The sequence below is a fragment of the Emericellopsis atlantica genome (assembly GCF_019669845.1).
Source record: "Emericellopsis atlantica unplaced genomic scaffold F5Z01scaffold_58, whole genome shotgun sequence".
Lineage (NCBI taxonomy): Eukaryota > Fungi > Ascomycota > Sordariomycetes > Hypocreales > Bionectriaceae > Emericellopsis > Emericellopsis atlantica.
The window spans coordinates 1-12,516 of record NW_025764760.1 but is presented as its reverse complement, the minus strand read 5'-3'; the positions used below and the strand labels follow the sequence as shown (position 1 = coordinate 12,516).

The window sequence follows — 12,516 nt, the reverse complement described above, 5'->3', positions numbered from 1 at the left end:
CAAGATGTGCTCAGTTGGTGATTCTGCAACTACGCGTACTACGGGAGGATCGCGAGACGACGAGATTCATCAATCTAGAAGTGGAGATGTCCTTGAAGACGAACCGAGAAAAGTCAAAGGCGCAAAGGAACCGTGGAGGGGGGCGAGGAGCCTTCCAGCATGATACTACCATGCGCATTTGCTGCATCGTCACGGATGGTGGCTGCTTGAGTGCATGACCACACGTAAACCATGGCTGACGGCGAGGTGGTCTGAGATCGGACTTGCAGCTCCACAGGATGGGGGTCCATCTCAGAGCCTTGCAGGAAACATTTTCCCAGCGTCGACGTCTACAACCGTGCAACATACACACAAGCTATCACTCTGCGCAGAAACAAAGCTGGGGGGGTTCGAGCGGCATCCCCGGCCCCCAGTCTCAGACCGTTCAAGTTGGATGGCCGATTTGGATCGTGCATGCGTCGCAAGCGCGAGCCTCGCGGCGGATGATGGATCAACGAGTCAACGACGCAGCTTCTGGAGTCGGTCTGGACCCTGGTGCACGACGGACCCGTGTCATAATCGACTCGTCGAGACATGGTCCGCCACAAGCTGCGACACTTTCCGTGTATAATGTGACGAGCGAGACATCTAGCTGATGAACGGTCAGCTGAGATGACCGATCACACTACTACTCGTCGTGTCACAGCCTGACTGCGGCGGCGGCCAAGTATTCAAGGCACCTAGCCAGTACCTCCATCACGAGCGAATACGAATGAACATGCAGCTCCGAGAGGCTACGAATGCGAACTGAGATCGGGAGTAGCTCTCAGCACCAATGGCGGCCCGTGGCATAGTGTCGGTCTGTGGATCGAGCCGTACCTTGCACCCATCTTCGACCTTTTTGGGTGCAGAAACTGATCTGATGATCCTAGTTCACGCCGCTAGGAGAGGCTAACTTGGCAGACATTCGACCCTCTGCACACGGCAAGAAGGTGTGCTACTCGTAAACTGAGACCTCTATGTTTGAAGAGTGCACTGGCTTGCGCAAGGCTAAGTGTCTTTCTCGGGACTAGTATATGACAAGGTATACAAGTTGGATTGCTTCAGTTGTCGACAGTCTGAGAACGTTGGAACAGGCAAAGCCGCGCTACCGCGACGCCTGCATCTACATGTATTGATAGCCACAACCCCGATTCATCGGGTATATCTTCGCCTGGCTAGCAATCTCACACGCCGTGGTGGGCGTCCATTTCGACCGGAGCACAAATTCCCCAAAGACAACCCGAGTCGTTGACGTTGAGGCTCACTATCGGTCAACGCGCCATGGCCACATGCGCGTGTCTAGAGGAGGTACATAAGGTGGCGAGGCTGCAGCACAAACGTGTCTAGGCTCTCAGCTGTCCGTTTTTCGTTCAGTTGCTTGATTTACAATACGAGTACGTACTGTCTTCGCAGAACATACCCAGTGCCACTCGACAAATCGAATCAACGTTGGATGAGTGGGAAGGCTGGCTCAGGCATCCAACACGCACAAGGCTAGTTGACCTTTGTGAGATGACACAGAGTAGGCCGTTTCTTCTCTGAATTATCGGACGTGCATACTTATCAGCGTCACAGGGCCATTGCTGTCGACCAGATGACCTCCATTCACGCTCACTCTCACGCTCACACGGGCAGTAGTAGCCTTGCATGCATGCTGCCCCAGGAGTACGCATTTCCCCAAACGCTTCCTCTCCCTCCCACCATCCCCTTGATGCTCCCCTGCTCTGTGTAACCTTGGCTACCTTGCCTTGGAGATACTATGCAGGGTACGTGCGATACATCGATTTCAGTCTCACCACCATCGGTTGATCATTGATGGCCCGTCGACTGGACCCCAACTATCTACCCGGCTTGCTGACCCCAGTCCTAGTGCACTATCGCGGCCTAACAGAACTGGTGGGCAACCCCGCCCGTGGTTGTTAAGGCACGTCATACCCCGTCCATGGCCCACCGGCATTGCGAAATCGCGCCCACCACATCCAGCCTCGACGTTTCCGCCGCTCCCAGACCCCTCCGTTGCCTCTTCTTCGTTATCGTCCACAGTATCTCGACAACTCTCGGCTGACGACGCTGCCGCGTCCAACCTCACCAGCCGTTCTCATTGCCCTCCACCCTCATCCTCGCCTTTCTCGCAGTTGCGGGAGCGCGGCTTGGTCAGAATGAACCGACATTTGCGCACGGGGAGCCTCAATATTCCCAGCGGCCAGCGTAATCCCAGCAGCGCACAGACTCCCCGCTTCGATGGCCCGCGCAGTCCTCCAAGTATGTGAAATATCCTCGATCCCAGATACGAGAAAAGGCCATGTGGATGGTATTTGGTGTTCGGTTCATTCGTCCCGGAGACTAATGGCAATCTCTAGATACCGCGCACGTGCCGTGCAAGTTCTTTCGGCAAGGCACATGTCAGGCTGGAAATGCCTGTCCATTCAGCCACGACGTGAGCCAGGCGTCCGAGACGATTTGCAAGTATTTTGCTAAGGTACAACGCTTCACCGTACCGGACTTGCGACGATATACTGACCAGCCAGGGCAACTGCAAATTCGGCCCAAAGTGCGCCAATATTCACGTCCTCCCCGATGGTCGACGCATCAACTACGGCAGAAATGGCGTCACCATTGGCTCTGGCCCTGGGGGGCTCGCGGGACGACCAGGCAAAGACCCAGCCTCGCCTCCCTCGAACGTTGCCGGCATGGCCCCTCACATGCCAAACGGGCAAACATCGTCGAGCGCTTTAACGAATTCGCTATACCGCGCCGAACAGCCTGGGTATGTCCCCGCGTACCCATACGACGATCGACAAGACCCCGCGGCGTCTCAAGGCCAGCACCATAACCTCGATAATGGGATCCCAATCATCGATGGGCCCTACACGCACACTGGGTCACAGTACGGCTCCCCACGGGACGAGGAGGCACGGTTTGGCCTGGGCATGTCTCCTATCAATGCAAATGGCCTCTCCGTGCTCGATGCTCCGCTCCCTGCCTCATTCGATTCAAACGGTATATCTAATGCCGCTCGATTTCCTGCCGCACCATGGCCGTCGTCAGTGCCATCGAAATTTGGGCTCGAATCGCCGACCCTTTCAGCTAGCAGCACTGCTAAGGACGGTCGGACATCCGACACCCTCAAGATGCTGCACACGTCTGCCTTTGGCGAGTTGCAGATCACGCCCACGAACGGAAGTCCCCAGCAGGGTAATGGATACGGCGACGAGTACTTTGGGAAACGCGCCATGCATTCGTCACGCTTCGCGAGACCCAAGATGCTGAGCGCTAGTGTCCCCAAGACCACTTCGGCAGTTGATCGTGACTGGGAAAACGATTTTGCCCTGGACGATGATAGTGACAATTTGCCGGAGAACTACGTACCGGAAAACTTGCAGGATCTGCTGACTCCGGCGGAGAAGGCGCGGCGAGGTTCCATACGGGCCGATGATGCCAACGTGGACGCTATCAGATACGGCAGTCCTATCGGCACCAGCCCTGGGCGTTGGGGATCGTCTGTGGTAAGGAAGGACGAGGATGAGACTTCGAGGTCGCGCAGTGTGGCTTCGGCATTTGGCCATGTCGGCAGTCCCCTGCGCAACTCGACACTTGCTCAGGAGATGGGGTCCCTGGGTCGCGGGTCAAACATGCGCCCCGGCAGCGAGCCCATGTCGATGCTTTCCCAACAGCTACAACGCAGTCGTCTGGAAGATCCAGCGCCGGGTGGTGCTAGCCCTCTGCTGCACCCGTCCACCGCGCGCACCCCTGGGAAGGACAGGCACATGGAGCGCCATGTCTCAAGCGGAAGCATCAGCTCATCTGTCACCGGACGGTTCACCACCCCAATCGACGAGGAGGACCCAGACTTTGTCTTCAATATGGACGAAGTAGAGGAGCCGGAGAGGGCTCGCGCCCGCAAGAGGATCTCGGGCGGTCTGGGCATGGGCGTCTGGGGCTCTGGCAGTTATGCTGGTGCGCTCGCAGGGAAGCAGTCCAGTGCAAAAGACAGTCCTGCTGCTGGGCGGTAGCCGCCGTGATGGTGCACGAACGACTTTCACGATCATGAAATGATTCAATATCAACGAAACACGGGCAACACAAAATTCTCTGCGATCGGATATAATGGTTATGGGCACGGAGAACAATGGCTGAAATTGGCTCATCGAACTGGAGTTTTGCTTGCGATTTCACTTGGACATGGAGCTTCTTTTATAACATTTTCGAATTTACGGTACCGGCGCTCAGGGGATGCTGACTGGCGCTGAGCTTTAGGTGGCATAGCGCTTCATTTGTACTATATGGAGGGCAGGCATAGTTGGTGGATATGCATAGCACGTCGCATCCATCGCCCATCGGGGCACCACCTACGGTAGGCGGCGATTATTTTGGACAAGTGAGTAGTACGTAGACAGTGCATCAGGCTTGGTACGTGTGTACCTGGGTCTCTTGGAACATCAAATCGCATACATTACGAACCACTCAGCGTCGTCAGACAAATAAGAGGTATTTCTATACACTGTTACACGGGAGCCACTTGAGTGCCCCTGGCGACATGATCCCATGCCATGCCCACGCTGCGCTGCGAACTGGTCAAGGTAGCCCAGCTTGTACATGGATCCCCTCGCGTGCGCGCCTCCCCGTTGCGTCTTCCCGCCGACCCGCCACATCTGGCAGCGGACCATCGTGGGGAAGACGCAGTATCTATCGTCCACTTCGATGCATCCCACTTAAGAGGCATCGGGCTGGTTGAGGATGTAGTTGACGGCACCCTCGACTGAGACGCGGTTAGCTTTTCGATATGTCCCTGATATGAACATCCCGGAGTAAATGATCACGGAGAGTCCGGGTGCATGCAGAACGTACTCGAGTGAATGCCGTCAGCATCCTTGTCGGGGATCTCAATGCTGAATTCCTCCTCGATAGCCATGACAACCTCCACAGTGTCCAAAGAGTCGAGGCCGAGATCGTTGGCAAAGTGCGCGGCAGGGGTGATCTATCATTCGTTAGATCCCAGGGGTCATTTCCCTTTGTTTCCACCTCTATCGTCTGTCGGCAATACTCACGTTCTTTGTGTCGTTCACCTGCGTCATCGTTAACATCCGTGCTCCATCGTAGGACTGAGGAACCGCCAATCGGCAAAATCACTAACCTTGTCGAAACCCTGGAGAAGAGACATGATGCGCCCCTCAACAGCCTCCTTCTCGAGAGCGCCGCCTGCGCTGTACATCCTCACGGCCTGGAAGGGGACTGCGCGGACGACGTTGACGCGCACGGGGCGGGCGGCGACGGCCAGGGTCGAGGGACGGGCGGCCATGCGCGCGGTACGGAGGAGGGCGGTGCGGAACATGATGGGCGGTTGGGAGCGAGACGTTTGGTGGTGGTGGCTGTCTGGTCGTGACGTTCAAGGGGGGTGGTGATGTGATGATTAAATTTCTCGCGGGTTCGGATTCGTTGGAGCTTCGGCTGCAGTTGGGCGGTCGGAGAGAGCTCGGCGCCGGCTTGTTCGAGGTCACGTGGAGGTTCGCTCGGGGGGAATGTCAGCGGACAATTGGTGTGCCTGATTGGCGGGGTGTGACTTACCCTAGATGCCATCTGACACTCAACACCGGTCTCAAGCTCATGTCCCACATCAACAACGCACATGCCATCATGACTGGACGTGAACCTCTTCAGGCCTTCATTACTCTTTCACATCTATCTACATCCGAGCTTGAAGTCGAAGCAGGTGAGATGCTTCGACATGCGACTAGCAAAGATGTCGATCTATCTGCGCTGCATTAAGGAAATTCAGAACAGGCCGATTCTTCAGCCTCCAAGATTACTGGGTTCTCGACGCTGGCTTCATGCTCTCCGCGTGCATAGCAAGCAATTCCTCTCTCCATAACCAGCCCAGTAGTATCGCGTTGCCCCAACCGAACACGAAAGTCAGCCCGACTCCAGCCAGAAGCAAAGCAACAAAAGAAACCCCAGTCATTCCACGCGTCCTCATGTCCCCAATGGCTGCCAAAAGCCAGATACTTACCGCAGCAAAAGATCCGATCTGGTCATACTGAAACAATGCCCTTAGTGGTAATGCAGGGTCCTCGGGTAGATGAAGCAAAGACTGTGGCACGAAAGTCTTGAATAGCCCGACATCAGCATGTCTGATGGTATACCACCACAACGACGTATTGACGAGCGCAACAGCCCCAACCACGGTCCTGAGCACATGCTTTGTCCGCAGCTTAATGATGGGCCTCAGAAATCGGCCGCTGATGGAGAAAACGGCAGCCCCCCAAATTGGATAAAGCTGCCACACCCAGCTCCACCAGTGCCGCGCTTCATAGTCTCGGTGAAAGTACATCCCAAGTGAGGCCGGGTAATACGCCAGAATCAGCGTCGGGAGTACAGTTGCTGCATCTGATGCCGAAATGGCAGCCCTCGCAGGTGAGGAGGTGACAAGATACGCGTAGAGCGAGAAGGCGAAGAACCACAGGGGAGCAAGCAGTGCGTTGACGATGAACTGCCCACTCAGGGCCAGGACAGTTGGACTGGGAACATCAGTAATTGTATAGCACCAAGACATTGTCCAGGCAGAGAGACTCACTATCGGAAAATGGTGCCTTTGTGCACCTCCCTGCAACCTTCGAGTAGGATAATCGCGTAGAGCCCGGCGTATTCGTTGACAAAGGTCATTCCTTGCCAGTATGATGCTGGATCGGCTGGATGCATCTGTGACTGGGCAAAGGCGAGCGTTATATCGGCAAGCGTAGCGTCGAGGGCCTTGATCCCATAGAACGACGTGTAGATTGGCACTGAGACGCCATTGCGGGCGAAAGCACCTTTTTCGCGAAAGACCCTGATAATTTCTCCTATGGGACCTATGAAAGTCACCAAAGCGCATATGATCAAAGGAAGAAGAAGTAAGATTGGGGAGCCGCGGAGGGCTCTTGCTGAAAGTGTTTCGACCATGGTGAACAAGTCTGCTCGAAGTCCTGGTTTTGAGCGAGCGACGGTACCTTATATGGTCCCAGGTATGCAAGCCACAAAGATATATGCAGGATTCAATACGCCAGGGTGCTAATCGCTCGGCACTTTACCCTTTTTCCTAAAAAGGGGTATCGTCAACAAAGGCCACTATAGGGCGGGCTCGGGTGGCCTCGGGGTCGCTGCACGTTTCGTATAGCTTCAATGCCCTGCATGTGTCGACACTGCACGCTTCGTTTAGCGATAAGCCCCATGCACATCAGCAGCGCGAAGCAAAACCAAATACAATGTTGAGTTTTGATACCTGTCATTTCGGCATTGTGAGCCAGCGAGCCGACGTCAGCGCTACCGACGGATCTAAATCAATACAGCTGTCGTAACAGAGCCCAGAGTCTTTCTCATGAGCGGCATTCATGCGCGTAAGCGAGGAGGCCCCGATCATGTCGTCTTCGAGCTGCTGCGGTGTTTATACCAGTGATCAACCCTGGTGGCGTGACGCACGGCCAGAACTCAGTTAAGTGTTGGCCCAAGAATCGCAACACTGATGCAAGCTCCACGTCCAACTACCCGTTCTCCACGGACATTAGCATCGAGCTGAACAGGAATTTTGATTTCGTGTCGGACCACCTTTAGCCAGGCTTCGGAATAGGAAGCATTGGTCAACAAGAGCAGCTGCCCTTACGCTTTGTTTGGTTGGGCAGTGGACTTGGGCACTCGCGGAGATTGTTTGGGTCAGTATCATTACACCCAAGGTAAGCCCAAGTCAGCCCGAAACAGAGTATCGAACACACACATAACGGCATGGTGACTGCAGGTGATATCCTGGGCTGAGATCCACGACACAAGGCATGAAAACCCCTGTTCAAGGCCGATTGTCTGTGTTCGAGGGCTTCCCGACTGCCATATACCGATCGTCCCACGTCGACCGTCTAGCACCCGCTCGAAGAACCTGGTAGTGTCTGATATGAAGCCGAATGACGCCTTCAAGAACACAGCTTTGAGCCTCAGGAGGTTGTCCGAAATTGTCCGTAACCTTCCATGTTGATCCGTTGTCGCCCGCCTCTACGTCTGCACGGTGTGATGGGACACATTCCAAAGCCCAAACATCTGGGTATATCTCCGAGGTCTGTGGCATTCTGGCCTGCCTAGCATATGTACACCAGATCCCAGTCTTTTGGACAAAAGAAACCCGCAAAAGGTATAGTCAGACATCCAATTCGCTCCCTTCCCATGCGCGCCCCCCTTTCCCCTTGCTTTCCTTCTGTTTTGGTTTATCGGTACGGCGCATCGGCGCGGATGACAGCGGCCAACTCGGGCTCCCACTTGTCTCCGTTACTCAACAGCTTCTCCTTGTTATACAAAAGCTCCTCCCTCGTCTCGGTGGCGTATTCGGCGTTTGGTGACTCGACAATGGCGTCGACGGGGCAAGATTCCTGGCAGAAGCCACAGTAGATGCACTTGGTCATGTCAATGTCGTAGCGGGTCGTGCGGCGGGATCCGTCGGCTCGCTCTTCGGCTTCAATTGTGATGGCCTGGGCCGGGCAGACCTAAGTTGATTAGCAGGATGAAGAGTGACGTGCGAGTGCCGAGACATACAGCTTCGCAGAGCTTGCAGGCGATGCAGCGCTCCTCGCCAGAGGGGTATCGGCGCAGGGCGTGTTCACCGCGGAAACGGGGTGAGATCGGACCCTTCTCGAAGGGGTAGTAGATGGTGTATCTGCCTTCACTCAGCACAATCCTCCGTCCATGGGTCTCGCGAAGTCATCCCCAACGCATTGGCACGACTGCTCGTCGCCAATGTGTCGAAAATGCTCCGGAGAAAAGGTTCACCTACGGTGGTCGGAAGAACTGCTCCATGAGCACGTACATGCCCCTCGCCATCTCGGTCATGAGGAAGTACTTTCCCAGTCTGTCCAGCGTGTTATCCTTCTCCCACGCCCATTCGACCTTTGTACCCGTGCGGAAGTTGGCGGGCGGAGGACCGCTGGGCGTGGCGTAGCCGCGGGCGGTCGTCTGCGCGAGGATGCTGCTGCCGGCGACGACACGCGAGGTCGCGCGCGGGAGGGTCGAGCGGACGAGCATCGTGGCGGGCGCCATGGTGATGCAGGCGGTGGAGGGGAGATTGGGTGGTGGGTGGCGGCGGTGGTCGTGACTGAGCTGGGTGAGAGATGTTGACGTTATGCCGTGGGAGATTTCGAGCTCTCGGCTGCGGGATTACAATGTACGGCATTTGATTGGCGGAGCGACGTCACGTGCAGTATCACGTGTGTCCTCGATGACACTCACTTATACCTTACGTGACACGATGTTTGACGGCCACTTGCCACTGACGATATTGTGATATCATGAAAATAAGAATTCATACTTTGCGAATTATCATAGATGTTGCTATTCTAAAGTTGGTACTTAACCGCTCAAAGCAAGGCTTCAAAGTATGCCTTGAAATCAACGCTATGCTTCGCTGCCCCGAACTCCGGCCCGCCAAATGGTAAATCGTGAGATCATGGTAAGCATAACCAAAATGCAATCAAAAACTCTTCTCCCAGGTCCTCCACCAGACGCCCATATTAGCAGCCACCAGAAGATCCAACATCTTCAGACCTTCGTGGTTGATAATCAGCTTGCCCAATTTGGCCTTTCTTCCACGTTGACCGCCACCAGCACGTTCCTTGCCGAGGTTCATCTCAAAAGGCGAAAGACTCCCATCGTCTCCGTCTTCGATAGAAACATCGTCCCTCCTCCAGAATTTGGCGAGGGAGCCCATCTTTTGCTGTGTAGTCTGTTCCTCAAACCCAGGCATCTCGTAGGCAGGGAGGTTGAAGCGCAGCTCGCTGACCACGGCTGAGTCGTGTGCAAAGGGCGAAGTCGAGTCCTCGGTCACAAGGGAATTTGTGATGCCACGTCCGTCGTTGAGCAGGTGGCGACATCGCACCGAACCTCCCGTAACGCTTGTGTAGAACTCGCATCGAGTGTCCCAAGGACTCACGAAGACGTACCCGCGAGGTTTCATGCCGGGACCTGCCTGTCCGAGAGACGTCTCAGGCTCGGGCGGAGCCGGTTTGCTGCCGCTACGAGAGCGTTTCTGAAAGACATCCTTGACATTACTCGCGAAAGACTTGGAGTACGACATGACGAGTTGTCGGGAAAAGGTGGCTGTCTCCGGTGGAGGCTCGTCGATGCCATTCGGCTGGCGGGGAATCTCGACGGATTTGCGAGCTGGCATACCCTTGAACTTGCTGTAGCCTGGGTTCTGGATGTGGACATCTATAGGCGGGCGAGGTGATTCTTCAGGATAGGGCGCGGTGACGGGATCAGGCAGCTGGCACGAGAAGATGTGACCAACGTTCCACTGATGGCCGGAAGATGGATCTCGACGGATGATATTGAGGCTGAAGGAGTCGTCAAGCTTCTTGGGTGAAGGTGAGCGGGAGTTCATTGGCCGGGGGAGTTGCTGGCTTTCGGCGCGACGGTGGACACTCTCACGCACCGCTTGACCTGGTTGATTCACAGACGTAGCGCGGGGCCGACGCGGCAACACGGCTGCTTGTGGCTCACCCCTGAAAGCTGGATGTTCCGAGTACGGTGGTGGTGGAAGAGGATGATAGGGCTTCTCGGCGCTCCTTGGTTGGGAAGGCGGGCGGTCGGTCATGCCGCGATTGCTCTGCTGCGAGTATGGCCTTTCATGCGGCGGCTTTGCGTAGTCCGGGACGCCATCGCGCTCATGCCAGCTTTGCTGCGAGTAAGGCCTTTCCACCGATGTAAAAGGCTCCGCAGGCTGCTGCAGGGTTGGCAGGGTCTTGACAGGTGTGATTGGCGACGAAGCAACTGGTTTCCGTGCCGGCATGTCGGTGGCTGAGGGCGGAGATATCCCATTCTCAGCGGTAGTGGAAGGGACCGTCTCAGGCACTTTGAGGGCGGGGGGCTGGCCCTTGACGTACCACTCCGGCAGCCCTGACGAGCCAGGCGAGGGAGGTTGTTCACTCGGCAGAGGGACGTTCAAGAGACGTGCTGGTGGCTCATCGGGTGTGGGCGGCCTGGCACCCCCAATCGGCTTCCGTGGAATAGCTCGACGCGTACGAGCACTTTCATCGCTTGAGCGCGCATTGTCATAATGTTGACGAGGCGGGGTTGGACCTTGCGACTGTGGGCTGGAGTTGTCGAATTGAATGTAGTACAGTGAACTGGTGACATCGGCCGCTGTCACACTTTCCACCTGCGGCTTGGTGGTTGTCAAGATGACATCTAGGGGCGTGTGAGCACTGGCATGAAGCTGACGGGAGCTGGGCAACTCACCTCGAGTACCTGGCACTCGTGATATATAAAGCGTCAAGGGCTCCTGCAGTTGTTCCTGAGGCTTGACTGGATATTGAGGAGGGTTTGCAGCGAGGTGATTCAGAGAGGCAAGAGAGCGGGCCTCCATGGCTGAGGAATAGAATGAGCAAAAATAAAGATGTGGATTTTAGGTGCGCCGGATCCTGAGTATTGTCGAGGGCAGGATTGAGTGTTTATGAGCGTCAGTAAGGATGCGCCAACGTCACCCGTGAGGCTGGCGCGCGACGCAGGGACCTGCTGGACAAATATGATGCTTTTGGCGAAGTGATAGACAGGGTTGTTGAGTCGTCGAGGTCAATCTCTAATTGTGCTCCCAGTTGGTGCCCAAAGCCAAGCTTTTCAACCAAGTAGCTCGCAAGGGGCGGTAAGGCGTTGATTGCAGCTGCTGCCAAGGTCAAATACCTACTAAGCACCCGAGTCAAGCAATGCAGAAGAGAGTCCACGTTTTCCGAGTGAGCGTGGAGAGCTGGTGGTGGAGCAGACGAAAGGCGAGACAACAACGTCAGCGTCCGTGTCAGTGGGTCGTACTTGTATCAGCAACGCGGCTGTGCCAGCTCAAACCCGTCTACCTTATTGCGTTACGCGCTCCAGTCTCTGTCGGACTTCCTTAGCAGATTCTCCGTAAGTGTGAGCTTCTCTCGTCGGAGGTCTAGAGCAATACAATAACCCCTTCAAAATAGACGCAGAGATGACACAAAGATTGAGAAATATGGACAGTACGCACAAGTGAAGACATTTCCAAGCCACGCGGCCACGAGTTAGTGACGAAGCCACACGGAAACTAGCCACCAGCCACAGTACAGGCTGCCAAGAATAGATGCATGTGCACTGTGCAAGTACCGAGTCGCAAGGCTTGTATCGGTGATACTGTCATAATTGCACAGCTCCCGACAAGTAGTCAAATCAGTAAAACAGTCTCCATGTCCCTGGGGGAATAGGCTCTAGAGTACACCGCCTCAGTCTCTGGCTTTCTGATGTACTGCAACGGCCGCGTCGACCCCGGCGAATGTCATGGTCGACAACCGCACGGGTATCGCCGAAGGGGGTCCGCACTGTAATAGCACAGTCTCGCACGGTCATGGCAGGCCCAACCGTGCCTGTAACAATAGCTCTGAAATCTTGTGATGCGCTGTGGAGAAGGTTGTTCAAGTGCCTTGTATTATTACAAAAGAGATAGCCGTTGAGGCTCTATTTATGCGTTCTTGATCGCAT

The 12,516-nt window shown here is 55.4% G+C and overlaps 5 protein-coding genes across 5 annotated transcripts; 1 reads left to right on the top strand and 4 right to left on the bottom strand.

Annotated features, from left to right (window-relative positions):
- Positions 1–2,180: 2,180 nt before the first annotated feature.
- F5Z01DRAFT_631368 (uncharacterized protein) lies at positions 2,181–4,034 on the top strand (the record flags this gene model as incomplete). The annotated part of the gene is made up of 3 exons (XM_046261782.1): positions 2,181–2,283; positions 2,382–2,500; positions 2,550–4,034. 3 exons carry the CDS (start codon positions 2,181–2,183, stop codon positions 4,032–4,034), a joined length of 1,707 nt encoding a protein of 568 aa, XP_046113525.1.
- Positions 4,035–4,486: 452 nt separating this feature from the next.
- F5Z01DRAFT_668709 (acyl carrier protein-like protein) lies at positions 4,487–5,450 on the bottom strand. Its single transcript, XM_046264368.1, has 4 exons — positions 5,156–5,450; positions 5,070–5,087; positions 4,870–4,999; positions 4,487–4,780 (listed from the first exon to the last, which is right to left on the bottom strand). Exons 1-4 carry the CDS (start codon positions 5,351–5,353, stop codon positions 4,734–4,736), a joined length of 393 nt encoding a protein of 130 aa, XP_046113524.1. The 5' UTR covers positions 5,354–5,450; the 3' UTR covers positions 4,487–4,733.
- A 374-nt stretch (positions 5,451–5,824) lies between these two features.
- F5Z01DRAFT_631379 (uncharacterized protein) lies at positions 5,825–6,957 on the bottom strand (the record flags this gene model as incomplete). Its single annotated transcript, XM_046261783.1, has 2 exons — positions 5,825–6,508; positions 6,619–6,957. 2 exons carry the CDS (start codon positions 6,955–6,957, stop codon positions 5,825–5,827), a joined length of 1,023 nt encoding a protein of 340 aa, XP_046113523.1.
- A 1,021-nt stretch (positions 6,958–7,978) lies between these two features.
- On the bottom strand, positions 7,979–9,154 carry F5Z01DRAFT_473312 (NADH-ubiquinone oxidoreductase 23 kDa subunit). The gene is made up of 3 exons (XM_046260011.1): positions 8,807–9,154; positions 8,569–8,689; positions 7,979–8,519 (listed from the first exon to the last, which is right to left on the bottom strand). Exons 1-3 carry the CDS (start codon positions 9,067–9,069, stop codon positions 8,244–8,246), a joined length of 660 nt encoding a protein of 219 aa, XP_046113522.1. The 5' UTR covers positions 9,070–9,154; the 3' UTR covers positions 7,979–8,243.
- A 345-nt stretch (positions 9,155–9,499) lies between these two features.
- Positions 9,500–11,392, bottom strand: F5Z01DRAFT_684489 (uncharacterized protein; the record flags this gene model as incomplete). Its single annotated transcript, XM_046265934.1, has 3 exons — positions 9,500–10,529; positions 10,554–11,214; positions 11,266–11,392. 3 exons carry the CDS (start codon positions 11,390–11,392, stop codon positions 9,500–9,502), a joined length of 1,818 nt encoding a protein of 605 aa, XP_046113521.1.
- Positions 11,393–12,516: the final 1,124 nt, after the last annotated feature.

Excerpts from the sequence above, each read along its gene's own strand:
- F5Z01DRAFT_668709 (XM_046264368.1), bottom strand. The coding sequence starts at position 5,353 with ATGTTCCGCACCGCCCTCCTCCGTACCGCGCGCATGGCCGCCCGTCCC. Across the intron at positions 4,781-4,869 it reads TGCTGACGGCATTCACTCGA|TCGAGGGTGCCGTCAACTAC; the intron begins GTACGTTCTGCA and ends ACCGCGTCTCAG.
- F5Z01DRAFT_473312 (XM_046260011.1), bottom strand. The coding sequence starts at position 9,069 with ATGGCGCCCGCCACGATGCTCGTCCGCTCGACCCTCCCGCGCGCGACC. Across the intron at positions 8,690-8,806 it reads GAGCAGTTCTTCCGACCACC|ATACACCATCTACTACCCCT; the intron begins GTAGGTGAACCT and ends GAGTGAAGGCAG. Across the intron at positions 8,520-8,568 it reads CCTGCAAGCTCTGCGAAGCT|GTCTGCCCGGCCCAGGCCAT; the intron begins GTATGTCTCGGC and ends TAATCAACTTAG.